General features: G+C 44.8%; 1 protein-coding gene across 3 annotated transcripts in view; it reads left to right on the top strand.

The window, feature by feature from the left end:
- Positions 1 to 18,310, top strand: part of MAP4K3 (mitogen-activated protein kinase kinase kinase kinase 3) — a 1,052,401-nt gene that overhangs the window by 645,486 nt on the left and 388,605 nt on the right. For all 3 annotated transcript variants that reach the window (XM_029594354.1, XM_029594353.1, XM_029594355.1), the window contains one exon: positions 17,770 to 17,828. In XM_029594354.1, the coding sequence (XP_029450214.1) occupies positions 17,770 to 17,828 (59 nt within the window). The remainder of the gene's footprint in view (positions 1 to 17,769; positions 17,829 to 18,310) is intronic.

Below are 18,310 nucleotides of genomic sequence, written 5' to 3'. Positions count from 1 at the left end.
ACGGTCTGGCCATTGAGAGGGCTAGATTGAAAAAAAGAGGATACTCGGAGCTGGTAATAGATACACTCCTCCGGGCACGCAAGTTCTCCACATCACTGACATATATTTATTTATTTATTTATTTATTTCACATTTTTCTATACCGAGCTTCATGGTTGAGTACCATATCAGATCGGTTTACATCGAACGAGGGATAGAAACTTGTAACCAAAAAACAGAACAATAAGTTATAATCAGAAAGAGAGCAAGAAAGTTACATTGAACAAGGACTATAAACTTGGAGGCTTTACAGCTTGGAAGTAAATAGAGTAAAAAAGTCCCGAGCAGGGCCGTAACTTAAAACACAAAAGTCATAATGAGCTCAGTTCGAGCAAGATAGTTTAATTGCGGAGGTATTGGATAAGAGGCATCTTATATCAGGATCTGGAGAGTTTTTGAAGACTGGTGCGACTCTCACAGCACCAATTCACATGCCGCTAAGATTCCTATCATTTTGGACTTCCTACAAGATGGACTTCAGAAAGGTCTGTCCCTCAGCTCCATCAAGGTTCAGGTAGCAGCGTTGTCCTGCTATGGTCCCAGGAGTGGCGGCACCGCCATTGCCAAACACCCAGAAGTTTCACGCTTCCTGAAAGGAGTCAAACACATTCGCCCGCCACTGAAGTGGCCAGTGCCCTTGTGGAACCTCAACCTAGTATTGGAATTTCTAGTGGGGTCCACCTTCAGGCCCCTTCGAGGCCTGTCTCTCCGTTTGTTAACCTTGAAGATGGTGTTCTTGCTGGCTGTATGTTCAGCACGCCGCATCTCAGAGCTACAGGCACTGTCCTGCTGGGATCCATTTCTTAGAATCACTCCAGAGGCTATCCATCTTCGCACGGTTCCTTCCTTTTTACCCAAAGTGGTCTCACAGTTTCACCTCAACCAAACCATATCCTTGCCTACCACGGACGGTTTGCAGAAATCGGAAGAAGGTCAAATACTACGCCATCTCGACATCGGCAGACCACTGTCCAGATACTTGGAAATGTCAAAAACAGTACAAAAGACGGACCACCTGTTCGTCCTGCACAGCCTGAAGAAGCAAGGGGAAGTGGCCTCACGGCCGACCATCGCCCGCTGGATTAAAGAAGTTATCAAGGCAGCCTACGTAGATGCAGGAAAACCACCGCCTCTACAGGTCAAGGCTCATTCTACCAGAGCGAAAGCGGCCTCTTGGGCAGAAACTAGGATGCTGTCGCCTGCAGAGATATGTAAAGCGGCGACGTGGTCCTCCCTCCATACATTCTCCAGATTCTATCGTCTGGACGTCCAGGCCAGGGAGGACACAGCATTTGCGAGGGCAATCCTAAAGGGTCCTCGGGCAGCCTCCCGCCCAGTCCGGGAGTAGCTTTTGTACAACCCATTTGTTTTGAGTCCATCTGCTACACGCTAGGAAATGTTGAGATTACTTAGCTGATAATCTCCTTTTCCTTAGTGTATGCAGATGGACTCAGCATCCCGCCCGGCTGCCGGTATACATGGGGATTCGCCGACTCACGGAAAGCCATGTTTTCTTATATAGGGCATCCACCCTGCCGGGTGTCGACACCTTCCGGCTGAGTACACTGGCGGTCTCCAGCTACCATCAATTGGTCAGGGTAATCCTGTTGATTAATAGATTGGTCAGTCACACATATATCCATAAAAGCTTTTGCAAGGAAGATTACTGATTTGCTACACTTCCTGTTGGGGTACATGTACCTGTGCTGACGTCAGATCCGTCTCCAACTGCTAGCATGAGCACACAATACCCATTTGTTTTGAGTCCATCTGCATACACTAAGGAAAAGGAGATTATCAGGTAAGTAATCTCAACATTATACTGCCAGCCTGGTACCAGTCAACAGTATTGCTGCAGCAATCTGTACTAATTAAAGCTCCTGCCATAAGTTCTGTAGAAATCCTATATAAAGGCCATTAAAATAGTCTAACTGGCTAAGTACCAGCGTTTGTAGAATTGTTTTAAAACCTTCAGTAAAAATAAAATATTTCAACAATATCAATTTCAATTTGAAAAATGTTGACCTAGCCACATTTTTTATTTGAGTCCTTAGTGTCAACCTAGAATCTAACATGACCCCCATATTTCTAGTCTTACCTACAACTGGTAAAAATGCATCACTATACGCTATTTGTGCAACATTCTCTAATGGAGTATTTTTCCCAATCCAGAGAACTGCAGTTTTCTGAGTATTTAGGGCAAGTCTATTTTCTAACAGCCAGTTATTAACTTGTGAATTGAAGACTCGCTCGCTCCTTGCATCCTTAGAAAACAAAACTCCACGCCATATGCTGGGTTTAAATAGGCCGCAGTTTATTACTATAAATGAAACCCAAGCCCTTACAACGGTGTATATCCTGCCCCCTCCTCCCATTCCCCTTTTTCCTTCTCCCGCTTTTCTTCACCATTTCCCTAATGGTGAAGTAACTGTACCCCCCCTCCCCCTTACTCCGCCTTATATCAGCGAGCGTAAGCTACCTGCTGAAAACCAAGCCCCTTCGTTCAGCGGCCCCCCGGTGCAGCGGCCCCCCCTTGCTGCACTGGGCTTGCTCCCCTTTCCCCCTTATTTGCCAACCCCTTTTACAAAATCCGCCTGGGCTCGGGTTTTTCCCGCCACAAAACAAGTTGGAACTCAACTTGTTCCCCCCAACTGCAGCCCTAGCATCTTGCTACCTCTTTTTCTAACCCCTCTTGTATGGAGTTGTTAAACATATCCATACCTATTTCTGACAAATGAACCCCGTCTCCTGCAAACATCTCTGCTTCTTCCATCCAGGACCATTGATGCCTGACCCAAAAACCTCCCTGCCAACCCGTCCATTTGCCCAACTGTCTATTCAATTTTTTGACTCCTATTCTCCATATTGCCTCCTCCCTGTTCCTCAAACGGATAATGATGTCCGACCAACCGATTTTCATTCGTGGCCATCTTATCCACAATTGTGAAAAGTCCTTCTTCATGCACGTCAGCAGTTCTCTGCACGTTTTGTACCCAACATCATTCCCCCCCAAGTGAATCAGAAGAACATTAGGCGCACCCCACATAACTATCCTCTCATAGAGGGAAAGGCAAAAGTTCGTCCCAGGTCATGCCCCTTTTACTAAACCAAGCCAGTCTCCATCCTTTCGAATTCAATTCTAAACTTTTGCCATAAGGCCGTTTCAGTGCTCTTCGCTGCGCCCTGTGAATGTATGAATGGCCCACTAGCCAGGCACATCCCTCGACGTTACTGGACCCCCCCATGATTTGCAATATAAACACACATCGTTAAATCTCTCCCCCCTGCCCAATCTCCCGTTTTGAGATACCCTTACGGACGAATATAAGACGTAAAAGCCTTGGACTTCCATCTCCCGATTCCTTTTATTCCGCTCTCTGGAAAGCTCGCTTCTGCAGCCGACGTAGCAGTTCCAATACGAAAGGAATGGGCACTATACATGCTCGCATCTCTGCCCATTTGGCCAAGTGCCGCGCGAAGTACACTGGTAAATTGATATCTCGTCATCGGTCTGCAATTCTCATGTATTAGAAAGGCTCCCTCCTTCATAGGCTTTACATTGAGGTACCGTTTCGCTAAGCTTACGGGGCATACTCTCCTATTGGCATCCTTCTCAAACCTAATAACAGCTCCCTTCCCCTTTTGATCTGTTTTTGAACGAGCAATGAACACTCGTATCGCCACTTCCCCAACTTGAACACCTTGTCGCTGAAGCTCTGCTGCTCCCCCACTGTGGCAAAATAATGCAACCAACTCACTATCCCTCAAAGCTCCGAAAAAGGCCCTTGAAAACGCCACCTGAAACAACTTGGTCTCGTATGCCGACCAACAAACCAGATGCAACCGCACCATTAAGGGGTCCAAGTCCTCGTACCTGATCGGCCGTCGGGTATCCGGTATACTACCCTGACCCCTTTCCCATCCCTGCAGCAGCTTCTTAGCTCGAAAACTGCAAATCGGACTGCCCCATCCCCTTAGCTTATGAAAGAATGCAAAACCCGCTAGGTGTGACCTGAAGGACCCCACTGAGTATCCTGCACTCCTCGCCCCAGTGATAAACTCCCCGACCAATCGCTCCGGTATCTGCCCTGCTCTCCACCCTTGTCCCTGTAAGAAACCTAGCACTGTCTTGGCTCCTTGTATGTAGGCCTTCCAGGTCGCTGGGGCGACTGAACATTGTATCAACTCCCATTCCTCGTCGACTCCCTGACCGAAGATGCTTGCTATAAGCTCTTCTTGGCTCTTCGCATACCTGCCGCCTCCTGTAAACAGACGAATAACGCCCTATTGCTATCACATAGACTCCTACCGAATCGAATCTCCCATCCTACCCTTGCAAACATTTTTTTTTTAATTTTTTATTATTTTTTTTTTTACAAGCTGCTCCTGTTTCACCCTCTCATCCTGTTACCTTCTATTACCTCCCTCCCCTTTTTTTTTGTTTTTATTAATTTTCAATAATTGACAATGAGTCACTATATTTCAATATTTCATAACATATCTAGTCATCTATACTTTCATAAGGCAATACCCCACCACAATATCTAATACAAAATAAATATATTCTAAACAGGACTCTTACAATTATTTAAGTAATATAAATCAGGAATATAATGGGATCCAAGATGTTAAGGGGAGCATAAATCATATAGTTTCAAAAATTGTAAGAAATCTTTAAGGAGAGAATACTATTTTTCATCTATTCCCAAACTACTGAGGTGCTACTGTCTCAGTTTGATAATTATCCAAAAAGGAACGTAAGTGTAATGGATCATAATATATATACTTGTTATTATTTATAAACTTAAGCATTTACAAGGGTATCTAATTGTAATTTTTGCGCCCAGCTGCCTTGCTTCTTGGCACATCTCCAACATCTGTTTTCTGCGCAGTTGAGTACTTCTTGAAAGGTCGGGATATATTTTTTCACCATAGAAAAGCTTTTCTCTATTGCGTAGGAAACACTTCAACACAGAATCTCGGTCCTTTGGAAAAACAAAAGTGCACAATACAGTTCCCCCGATATTCTATTTGTTCTGACATAGATGTTTCAAGAAAGCCAGTCAAATCTACCCCTAGATCTGGAGGAACATTTGGTTCTGTATGAATACTTTCTTTTGCTCTTGATACAAAATAAATCTTAGAGATAGGTGGTATGGCTTCATTCGGAAATAGCAGAACTTCCAGCATATATTTCTTAAATTGATCGCGTAATGGTATTAATTTTATAGAGGGAAAATTTAATATCCTCAAATTTAAATATTTTTGAGAATTTTCCAGGAGTTCCAGCTTGTTTAAAGTATTTACCTCATTTTGTATCATTTTCACTTGAGTATCTTTGATTTTAGTCACATTTAATTCAATCTCTTTAATTTTCTTTTCTTGAACATCCAACACAGGTTTAATTTCATTGTCTTTTTGTTGAATATTAGTCACTGCCACAGTCAAAGTGGAAATTGCCTTCTCCAAGGCAACTAAGGCGTTCCAAACAACATCTAAAGTTATTTCTTGCGGTCTTCTTAGCTTAAAACTGAGATCTGGGCTTACCTCCTTAGACCAGCAGACCTCCGAGATTTTCTGCATTTCGTCTGCCGGTTCCTCTCCCCCACCCTGTGCTTAAGGGTCTTTGCTGACTTGTCACTCGTTACCAACTGAGCGACCGTACATTTAACAACCGGATGTGCTCCGCTGCACGTGGAGCATGCGTGTCGAAACTTGCACTCTGGAAACAAGCATGACGACTGATTAAATGCCCAGCATATATCTGAATGAGGCCCTGACTTTCTCTCAATCCCCTTTGCTATCCCTCCCGGAGCTTTGCCAACAAAAACAGTGCCCTCGCCTGCACTAATCCCTTCATTGCCCCCCGCCCCGCCTGCGTGTCTCCCCCTGCCTGCTGCCGAACCCTTATTCGTCATTTGGGTCAGCCATAAGTGGATGTCCTGTGTGCCCCATGACATGAATCTGTTCCCTGCCATTTTTTCCCTGAAACGCTCATCATAATTGAGCCAGGCCCATCCCTCATAGTCCTTAAACGCTCCTAGGATGCAATCACAATAAAATAATAGTGCCCCGTGTTGGTCTGGCTGGTAATGTCCCACCACACTCGCTAATCTTATGAAGCCTCTCACCCAATTAACAATATATTTGGGGATTCGTGTGCCCATCCCTGCACTACCTTTCTTCTTCTTGCCCTTCTTCCGCGATTTCTGGTCCCTTCGCCGCCCTTCTAACAACCGAAAAATATTTACATAGCGCCTTTTCGTAATTCTTAAGCACAATTTCTTGGGCACCCCTTCCCAAAGCTCTGTCAATGATGCTAACGCCGGGTGCCCCATGTCCTGGCAGGGTCCGAACCCTGTAAGTCTCCTGTGCCGCCCTGAGTCACTACTGTCTTCACTGGACGACTCTGAGGAATCCGAACTCGCACTTGAGCTCTCATTATGCTCCTTCTTCCTCTTACTGGCCTTTGTGCCTGACCCTTTGTTATTGTACCCTTCATTCTTACCTGCTAATGACTTGGGAACAGTTGGCGTTGCTGCCTCTGACGCTTCTCTACTTGCGAACCACGCCTGCAAACCCTCATGCTGTGAACTTTCATCCCTGGGCTGTGCTTTCCTTGCCTCACGCATTGGCAGCTCCTTCTCTTGCCGCTCCTCATGCCCTGTGTAGGAAGACACACCTACGACAGCCTCCCACTCCGATAGCGCTTCCCTCCTAGTGCCCCCGGGATGTCCTGGCCCCTCTCCCTGACCTGGTTCTCCCCACCCTCCTGTAACTTCCCTCCTGTGTTCCCCTATTAGAGTCCCCGCTGCTCCCACGACTCCCCTTCCTCTGTCCCGCCCGCCAATCTGTACCCCCCCCCCCCCCCGCTGTTTACAAGAAGCAGGCACCCCTCCGCCGCTTCTGAGCCTCGCACCCCTGCTAGCTATAATGGCCCTCTTGCTTGCCTCGATTGCGGCTCCACACTCACCGCATTCATGCATGGCTGCCACCTTACGCCTTCCAGGCCCTCCTTGCTCCGCAAATGTTACTCGCTGTGTGCCCCAGCTTCAACCTCGTAAAGCTGGGTGCTCCCCAGCTTGCACTCGGCTTCTCCCTCTTCCCGGCCTCCTCTCCTCGGCTCCGTCGTCACCTGCCTCCTCCTTCGCGCCGTGTTCCAGCGCCATCTGGTGCGCCCATGCTCTGACTGAGCTGCTGCTGAAATCTCGGCTTGTTCCTCATCCAGCTCCCCTGCCCATTAACGTCTCCTCAACCTGGGGCTCGCCGACTTCGCGGGATGCCGCGCTCGGTAACGTATGAGAGACGGGGGTCACGGGTGAATCAGGCCCGCTAGAAGGCGATGCTTGAAATTTGCTCCCTGAGGCGCTTAGAGACAGCTCTGCTTTCTGAGGAGTCGCCTCGTGACCGCCCGCATTCCCGCTTGCTGTTTCATCCTCTGATGCCGCTTCGGGCCCGCTTTCCCCCGAACTGGCTGCCATTGCACGTGCACCCTGGGGGGGCCTGAGGCTCTTCTGTCCCCTGTCTCCGCTCTCAGGCATGTCGTGCGCCTCCTCCCTGGATTTGCGCCCCTTCCTGCCCTGTTCCATCACGTTATGGTCAGGCTTGTCCCTTTATTTTTTGCCGCGCGGCATGGGCCTGAGTGTGCCTTCCTCCCCTTCCTCCTTATCCCGGGAAACCACTAAGCCTGACCGGTCTCCCGTCGCTCACCCAACTCACCGCTCAACGGCTTGAGTGTTACTCTGGGCAGCGTATGTTAATGGCGGGGCCAAATCACGCGGGTGACCTCCGAATTCTGCCCTAACTGCACTGTAGCCTCGCTGGCCTGCTTATTGCTTGCTCAATGCAACGGGCAAGAAAAACAGAACTTTTCACCTGCCTCTCCCCGGCTAATGTGCTGAGCACCCCCCAACGTCTCTTGTTCGTATCCTGAACCTTCCTCCTATTGGCCCCTTTGCTTCTTTCCTCCCCTCTTATTGGCCGTCCTTTCCCACCTTGCCTCCCCCCTCTCCCTATTCCCTGCCCCTCCTTCCTTCTCGCTGCTTCTGTACAAGTTATATGCGCTGTGTAAGACTCGCTTCCACCGCTTTCTTTTATCACTTAGATGCAATTAAAAAACCCTGAGCTACTGGCAAGGAACCATCCAGGGTACAAGAAAAGTTGTTAATCTCCCCCTGGGGCTGAAGATAGGTATTAAATAGTGTTGATATAATGGATCCTTGAAGACCCCCCTGAAGTCATTGTTCCATTTAGTGCTTTGATTTTGTGCTTAAACCCATTGTTTTCCTGTCGAGGTAAACCATGCAAGCACAGATCCATGTATTCCAAACAACTGAAGGTGTCTAAGCAAAATTTTGTGACTAATGATATCAGATGCTGTGGAGATATTCAGCTGTATCAAAGTACAGGATTCACCTTTGTCCAGGCTATAATACAACTAATCAAATAAGGCTATCAACAATGTCTCAGTGCCATGGGCTTTTCAAAAATCATATTGATGAGCATCCAAAATAATTTGAGCTTCTAGATTTTCCTCAAGCTGCATGAGAACACACCTTTCAAGTAGTTACCCAACACTGGAAGATTTGCTAAAGGACAATAATAATAATATCAGGTGGAAAGCTCTGATTTTTCTTAACAGGTCTAATCGTTGCCCTCTGTATGATCACTGATACAAAACCCTCACTCAGAGGCTTGTTTACAGACTGTACTATAAGTAAATTGAACCTACTCATATAATATCTCTTTCTGGCATGCTCAACACTAAATTTATAATACTTTAGTGCCTGAAGATGATGATCTTCCATAATAGTATCGAGACATTTACAACATCTCTGCTCTTCTTAAGGCTTGCCTTTGTTGAGCTAACTCATAACTAAACCAAGGAACCTTCTCACTTTTACAATTAATGGCAACTTTATTTTAAATTGCAGTTAAGAATGCATACCAGCTCTCTAAAGCATCCTTGGCATTCATAACTGCCAGCAATTCTGCATTTAGCTCCCAAGTAATTTGAAAGTTTTCTGGAACCATTAGTGATGTAATGATCTTGGTACTCATTTGTCATGTCTCTTCCTTCACCTCCTTTCTTCTCCATTTATATAATAATGATCAGTCCAAGGAGCTGCAAGTCCTTTTTTTTTTTTTTTTTTTTAGGATTATATGATATAATTTATCAAGAGTTTCATCATAAAAAAAGATCAAAATATGGCCAGCTCTATGACATGGTACCTGAATCACCTGATGTAGTCCAGCCGAAGCAATATTTATGAGTAATCCCTTAGTATATGGGAAGACTCGTTATCTCTCTGAACATTAAAATCACCCATTATAATTAGATCTTTATATTAAAATTGTAAATTAAGTAAGTACTCTACTAAGAAGGTAACTTTGAAACAACCGTGCAGGCACACATGTATGCCAGCTCGTGCCAAAGGATGTGGTCAAATTATAACATGCATGTGTATATATGTGCACATGGTATAAAATAGGCTATATGCACATACATGTGCTCACAATTTTATATGGACACGTGTAAATGCCACCTGTACTGCTCAAGTGGGGGGATTTTAGTAGACGCGTGCCTACGCAATTACCAATTTCCCCAGTTCATTCCCAATTAGCCCAGGTATAGGATAGAACTTCCTAACATCCCTAGATAATTTGCCTCCCTTTTACCCTGTTAGCCCCTACCCTTAAAAGTCCGCTGACTAGCCTATTTTTTTTTGTTGTTCTTGGGCATAATGCCATCCATAGCATAAGTAAAGTTGCACGGTAGGAGACCCTGGCCCGTGCTTGTGAGCGTAAATACTTATGCACAGATTTCATTAAGAAATCAAGGAATGTCCATTCCCCGCCCAGACCGTGCCCTACCCCTTTTTTTTTGCCCCAAAAAAATTTGGGCTGGTACTGGGAGATACGTGCATACTCATGCACTTTTTAGAATCCGCATAGCGTGCACCAGCCCAACCTCTGCACGTATCTCCTAGCTTTGTTGTGCATAGAGATTTTAAATTTCGCCCCTAACTGCATAATTTGGAGCACAATATAACCAGTTAACAGGTATATGAGACAAAATGTCCTTTCCTGAATTCTTACAATCATTATATAAATGGGAGATTCAAATTCACATGTAAGTTTCCTAATATGCAATATTTTTCTATATGTTACTATAACACCCTCACTGTGTTTTCCTTGTCCTGCTTGGCCCATATAAGTGTATTCAGGAGGGCAAAGTTAATTTATGATTGTTATTGGACACAGTGTGCTATGATTCAGTACTTAATACATCCAACACATTGTAAAATAATGTCTGAGAGATAAGCATCTCTATTTCTTATTGACCTTGCTTTTAAATAACTTGCTTGCAGGTCCATCATCCCTTTTTTTAAAAAACATTTCCCCGTACTGATATCCTGAAGATTACTAATTAAAATCAGTTGCCATTGACAACTTACTGAGTTCTGCAAAGTAGAACATTTTTTTCTAAGACCTTGATAGTGACCCCGCCAAGTAATAGCTGGTATACTTGGTGACATTGGGGCCGATGCAATACAGTGCGCCCACACGAGTGCACTGTTTAACCCACTGTCGGACGCAGGTTAAATAGGCGCTAATCCACCCCCTAATGCAATAGGGGGATTAGCACCTGTTTAACGTGCGTCCGCGGAGTGAATGAATTAGCGCTCATCACATGCAAATGCATGTAAATGAGGCTATTACTCATTCACTCCTTATTAAAAAAAAATAAATGTGCTTCTCAGACGCATATTTATCGCTCAGATATTAACGCCTGCCTGGAGCAGGCATTAATAGCTAAGCACACGTAGAAGTAGTACAGAAAAGCAGAAAAAACTGCTTTTCGGTACTTCTTCAATTAAAAAAAAAAACCTCAGCAGACCACAGAGTTATGAAGAACCTGGCAATTACCAAAACACCAAGAAGATCCCATGCTACTGATGCAATTAATAGCAGTGGCTATTCTCTAAGTATAATTGATGAATAGCCATTAATGGACTTCTCCAAGAACTTATCCAAACCTTTTTTGAACCCAGCTACACTAACTGCACTAACCACATCCTCTGGCAACAAATTCCAGAGCTTTATTGTGCGTTGAGTGAAAAAGAATTTTCTCCGATTAGTCTTAAATGTGTTACTTGCTAACTTCATGGAATGCCCCCTAGTCCTTCTATTATTCGAAAGTGTAAATAACCGAGTCACATCTACTCGTTCAAGACCTCTCATGATTTTAAAGACCTCTATCGTATCTCCCCTCAGCCGTCTCTTCTCCAAGCTGAACAGTCCTAACCTCTTCAGCCTTTCCTCATAGGGGAGCTGTTCCATCCCCTTTATCATTTTGGTTGCCCTTCTTTGTACCTTCTCCATCAGCGCACTGTATACCCTAGCCCATGTGATTCATAAAGAGGCGGTTCCTTTGATGGGTCCTTAGATAAAGGCCGACCTTGTAGAGAGCCTGCTCATATGCTGACTCTAAATGGAAGTCCAGGTCGATACTTGATGACATCTTGTGTGAGGGGCTGGATCCTGCGGCTCAACGGTTGAAGCATCAGGATTAAAGCTCTAGAGCTGCTTCAGACATACAGTGCATACAGATATCTGTAATTCTTCTTTCTTCCCTACACCTCATATTAATTCAGGAGGAATACTCCATACACTAGACTGTAGAAAATCTATTCTCTTTAACTTAAAAAAAAAAATAAAAAGCTGCTCAGGAAGCAATCTCAGCTGTTCATTTCTTTCGATTCTAACAGACAGAGCCATCCAGTAGGAAAGCAGACTCTCTATTCCTGGTTGTCTGATTGCATTTCAGTCTGTTACAAAAAAGCAGGTATACCTCCTGCCTAGAAAGATAAAGGTACACCTAATAAGAGCAACTGTAGCTACAATAGATATTCAATTATCTGCTTCCATAAAGGACATTTGCAAAGAGGCAACCAGGTCCTCTAGTCCCTTGTGAAGCACTACTGTTTCTAGATAAGATTCTCACATTGCTCAAGCATTTGCTCAAGCAGTTCTGAATGAATAGCTTCAATTCTCCCACCTTCCATTTCCTCGTAGGTTGTATTTTCTCCCTAGCGAAGATCAGTACTTTTATACAACCCTCAGCATTTGAGACTCCACTTGTGTGGCTGATGCTGTCCTGCTTATTCATGGAGAAAGCAAAGTTGCTTACCTGTAATGGGTGTTCTCTGGGATCAGCGGGACATATCAGCCACACAATCCCACTTCTTTCCCACAGAGTTAAAGCTTAACTAGGAAGGGACTGAAAAGATTCGCTCATGAGGCTAGTGTGCAGGAACTCCTGTGCATGCTCACAAAGCTGTTCTGGGCTGGTGCCATTAGATGGCATCACCCCCACTTGTGTGATTATGTCCTGCTATCCCCAGGGAATATCTCTTACAGGTAAGCAACTTTGCTTTTCATTTAACAGAAATTATGTGCATAATTATGTTGTAACCCATTTGTTTAGTATGTTTGGTTATATAATTAATAATTTGTGTTATCCCAGGACAAGCAGGATGCTAGTCCTCACATATGGGTAACATCAGTAATGGAGCCCTATATACGGAAAAACTTCTCTCAAAGTTTCTATGAAACTTTTGACTGGCACCAGAGTGCCTACTGAGCATGCCCAGCATGCCATGATATTCCCTGCCACAGGGGTCTCCCTTCAGTCTTCTTTTTTCCGCGGAGCCGTTAGCCTCGCGGTTAATCTGGAGTCCTGTGGTGATTTCCACTACTCATAAAACTTTAGAAAAAGTTCAGGAAAAACTTTCCACCGCAAGGGTCTCCCTTCCGTTCCATCGCGGTAAGTTTTTCCCCAGTGATTTTCGTTGGTTCCATACCGTTTTTTCAGGCCAGAGCCATCAACGGCTGTCCGGCAAAAAATGGCCTCGGGTTTTAAAACATGCCCGAATTGTGCGCGAAATATGTCCATTACGGACCCGCACCAGGAATGTATACTCTGGAGTTCCCAGGCCTCATCAGCCTCGGTCCCCTTTACTTCCACCAATGCCAAAGGGGACACCATTGGTGCCACTACCAGTGAGGTCCCCAAGAGATACAGGCACAGATATTGCGTTCTCCTCAGAAGAGGACATATTATCTGAACCATCACCTCCTGAGGACCGTAGGAAGTCTCCTCCAGAAGACTTATCTTTTTCAAACTTTAAGGACTTGGCGGACACTATTCCTTTCCAGTTGCACGCAGAGGTGGATTCCAGGCAAAAGACACTGGAAGTTCTACAATTTGTAGACCCTCCCAAGGAGATTTTGACAGTGCCAGTGCATGAGGTATTACAAGAACTCATGTACCGAATATGGGAACATCCAGGTTCACTGGCAGCGGTAAACAAGAGGTCAGATGCCACCCACTTAGTCCAACCAATCCCTGGGTTTCAAAAGACCCAGCTACCTCACCAATCGGTGGTAGTGGAGTCGGCCCAGTAAAAAGCAAAAAGGTTAAAATCTCATGCCTCTACACCACCTGGAAAAGATAACAGGTTCATGGACAACTTAGGGCGTAAGGTTTTCCAAGGATCTATGTTGGTATCTAGGATTGCATCTTACCAACTTTTTATGAACCGGTATCAACGAAATCTTTGGAAACACGTCCAAGACCTAGTTCTCACACTTCCTGATCAATATCAGGAACCCTTTCATCAACTGGTACATAAAGGCCTAGAAGCAGGCAAACATGAAGTTAGGGCGACTTACGACAGTTTTGAAACTGCATCACGTCTCTCTGCTTCAGGAATAACCGCTCGTAGATGGGCCTGGCTTAAGGCATCCGATCTCCGACCAGAAGTACAGGAGAGACTGGCCGACCTACCCTGTTTGGGGGATAACCTGTTTGGCAACAAGGTTAAGGAAGCGGTTGCAACTATTAAAGACCACACTGAGACACTTAAACAACTTTCATTACTGCCTCAGGAGACACAACCCCCGGCCAAGAGACCTCCTAGAAAGGATATAAGGCGTCCTTACTACCGCCAACGCTGCTACTATCCCCCATCAAACCGAGCAAGACCATCTCGCCCAGCTCAGCGACCTCAGGCGAGGCAAAGGCCTGCCAGGCCTCAACCTCCTCCTCAGACTGCATCAACGTTGGGATTTTGAAGGAAAATCAGAGAGCAGCAGCCAACCCACCAATCCACTTCCACACCTGCCAGTAGGAGGTCGGGTAGCCTTTTTCCATCACACCTGGACCTCCATAACCACAGACCAATGGGTACTATCCATTACAGCTCAGGGTTACCGATTGGACTTTCTCACTGTACCAAAAGAAACTCCACCAATCTCATCTTGGACAGTGAACCACCATTCCAAAATTCTACAAACAGAATTATCCACCCTTCTGAGAGCCAGGGCCATAGAACCAGTTCCCAGGCCTCAGCAGGGCAGAGGATTCTACTCCCGCTATTTCCTCATTCCAAAGAAAACCGGAGGCCTTCATCCCATCCTAGATCTCAGAAATCTCAACAAATTTCTCAAAAAAGAGAAATTCAGGATGGTATCGTTAGGCACCATGCTACCTCTTCTGCAAAGAGGGGATTGGCTCTGCTCTCTGGATCTTCAAGACGTCTATGTTTACATCCCCATGTTTCCTCCTCTGCCAGTTCTTATGATTTCTGGTCGAAGGACAACATTTTCAGTACCGGGTGCTCCCATTCGGCCTAGCCTCAGCACCTCGAGTGTTCACAAAGTGTCTGGCAGTAGCGGTGGCACATCTTCACAAACAAAAGGTGCATGTATTCCCTTATTAGACGATTGGCTCATCAGGAGTCAAACACAAGAAGGAGCTCTCAATTCCCTCAAGCTCACAGTCCACTTGCTTCACTCCTTGGGATTTCTCATCAACTACCAGAAATCCCATTGCACACCATCTCACCTACTACAATTCATCGGTGCAGATTTAAACACCATCATAGCAAAAGCTTTTCTTCCAAGAGACCGTGCTCAAACACTCGTTCTTCTGGCACACTCTCTTCGAAATCAATCCCAGGTTATGGCTCACCAGTGCCTCACCCTACTCGGACACATGGCCTCCACAGTTCACGTCACTCCCATGGCCAGACTGACCATGCGACTACTGCATTGGACACTCAAAACTCAGTGGATTCAAGCCATTCAACCATTGCCCACTCGCATTCAGATAACGCAGGAACTGCGTTCCTCTCTCCTCTGGTGGACATCAATGAACAACTTGCTCAAAGGTCTGCCTTTTCAGCATCCAATTCCGCAAGTGACACTAACTACAGATGCGTCCATCTTAGGCTGGGGAGCACACATTGGTCATCTAAAGACCCAAGGGACGTGGACAAAAACCGAAGCCTCTTTTCAAATAAACTTCCTAGAGCTTCGAGCTATACGTTATATGCTACATGCGTTCAAGGACTGCCTTTCACACAAGACTGTGCTGATTCAGACAGACAACACAGTAGCCATGTGGTACATCAACAAATAAGGAGGAACAGGTTCCTACCTCCTTTGCCAAGAAGCAGCTCAGATTTGGGACTGGGCCCTAGCACACTCAATTCTTCTACGAGCCACTTACCTGGCAAGCATCCGCAACATAATAGCCGATCGCCTCAGTCGTCAGTTCCAACCACACGAGTGGTCCTTGGATCCAACGATAGCAACCAAGATCTTCCAACGCTGGGGTTGACCAACAATAGATGTCTTTGCATCCCATCTGAACTAGAAAGTGAACAATTACTACTCCCTATTACAACAGGAGAACAACCTAACAAAGGATGCCTTTGCTCACCATTGGAACTCAGGCTGTTATATGCGTATCCACCGATACCACTCATAACCAAAACTCTAGTGAAGCTGCAACAGGACAAAGGGACCATGATACTCATAGCCCCATACTGGCCTCGACAAGTATGGTTTCCCACACTGCTAGACCTCTCAGTCCAGGATCCCATTCGTCTGGGAGTAGCTCCCACTCTCATAACTCAGGATCAGGGTCGGTTGCGCCATCCCAACCTTCAATCCCTATCCCTGACAGCATAGATGTTGAAAGCTTGATCTTACAACCACTCAACCTTTCAACCACTATATCTCAAGTGCTGATAGCTTCACGTAAACCTTCCACTAGAAAGAATTATTCCTATAAATGGAAACTGTTTACTTTGTGGTGCACCCAGAAATCTTTAGATCCTTTCACTTGCCCCACTACCTCACTACTAGATTACCTGTACCATCTTTCAGACTCTGGTCTTCGGACGTCATCTGTACGAGTTCACTTGAGTGCAATCTCTGCTTACCATAACAAGATGGGAGATGCACCTATCTCTACACAACCTCTCGTCAGTAGATTTATGAAGGGTTTAACTCACCTTAAACCTCCAATTCATTCCCCTAGCATACAATGGGACCTAAACGTAGTATCCAGGCTCATGCATTCCCCATTCAAACCCATAGACACCTGTGACCTTAAATTTCTTACATGAAAAACTGTATTCCTCATAGCCATTACATCAGCTAGAAGAGTCAGTGAACTACAAGCACTTGCCATGTACGAACCTTTTACAAAGTTCCTACATGACAGGGTGGTCCTCTGTACTCATCCAAAATTCCTTCCAAAAGTAGTCACGGAATTCCACCTGAACCAATCTATAGTTTTACCAACATTCTTTCCAAGACCTCACTCTCACCAGGGAGAAAGAGCCTTACATACCTTGAACTGTAAATGTGCACTATCCTTCTACTTAAACCGCACAGCAGTCCAAAGGAAATCCAGTCAACTATTTGTATCTTATGATCCAAACAAACCAGGTAAAGCAGTGGGTAAACATACTTTGTCCAACTGGCTAGCAGATTGCATACAGTTTTGTTATGAAAAAGCAGGCCTTACTCTTCAAGGGTGAGTAAAAGCATATTCAGTCAGAGCGATGTCAACCTCAGTAGCACACCTTCGCTCTGTACCTATTCTGGACATTTGTAAAGCAGCAACATGGAGTTCTCTTCACACCTTTGTAGCTCACTATTGTTTAGACAAAGAAGGAAGACAAGATTCAGCATATGGACAATCTGTCTTAAAGAACTTGTTTCCAGTGTAACCCCAACTCCTTCTACATCCAACCTGCTGTGATCTTCGGCTGATTCATTTCAACAACAATACTTCACTATTGCCTCAATCCCAAATGACTCAGCCTCTAGCTTGCTAATCACCCATATGTGAGGACTAGCATCCTGCTTGTCCTGGGATAAAGCAAAATTGCTTACTTTGTAATAGGTGTTATCCTAGAACAGCAGGATATAGTCCTCACGAAACCCACCCGCCACCCCGCGGAGTTGGGTCCGATACGTTTTATTATTTTATTTTTGGCTAACGCTAATTGCTTCAAAACAGACTGAAGGGAGACCCCTGTGGCAGGGAATATCATGGCATGCTGGGCATGCTCAGTAGGCACTCTGGTGCCAGTCAAAAGTTTCATAGAAACTTTGAGAGAAGTTTTTCCTTATATAGGGCTCCATTACTGATGTTACCCATATGTGAGGACTACATCCTGCTGTCCTGGGATAACACCTATTACAAGGTAAGCAATTTTGCTTTATAATAAATACCCCATGAACCTCAATTTTAGGATTAGTATCCCAGTAGTTTATATGTTTGATGCTGGTGGTGGTCTGTATGTTTTCTTTTTATTCAGTTTTTTTTTTACACTGCATATAGAGATACTTTTTTTGTACTTTCAGGATCTGCAGCTAGAATATGGACAAGGACCTCAGAGTAGTTATTTCCTAGGTGCAAACAAGTAAGTATAATGAATAAAAAAAAACCCATAAACCACTGCAATTGTTTAAATAGAATTCTATTTTCATTCTTTTAACTAAATTTAGAGCTCATAGATTGAAATAGTATACTTGTAGGTTGGCATATTGATTGTAAAATATGATCTATATCTATAGTACTTGTTTCATTGTACCATGCTTTATTTATAATAGAATGCCTGTTAGCACATTATTTCCTTTACAAATGTACAAAAGTTATTTGAAAGATTCATTGTTGAACAATTTCGTCTTTTTGTCTCCTCTCTTGCTGCAATAAATCAGTAACCAAAAATCATAGCATTTTACAAGTTGATCAAAATTTTACTAAATTGGTGCTTCTGCTCGGAGGTGGAAATGGCATGCTGCTGAAGGTTAACAACAAACAAAAGAGCCAAGCAATCCCGTCACAAAATCAGACGAGAAAAAAAGGGAAAGCAATTGTAAACTATCAATCAGTTGCTCACTT

Source organism: Rhinatrema bivittatum, chromosome 3 (genome assembly GCF_901001135.1).
Source record: "Rhinatrema bivittatum chromosome 3, aRhiBiv1.1, whole genome shotgun sequence".
In the NCBI taxonomy this organism is placed as follows: Eukaryota; Metazoa; Chordata; class Amphibia; order Gymnophiona; family Rhinatrematidae; genus Rhinatrema; species Rhinatrema bivittatum.
The sequence above is the reverse complement of the archived record's forward strand: the minus strand, read 5'-3'. Positions and strand labels throughout refer to the sequence as shown.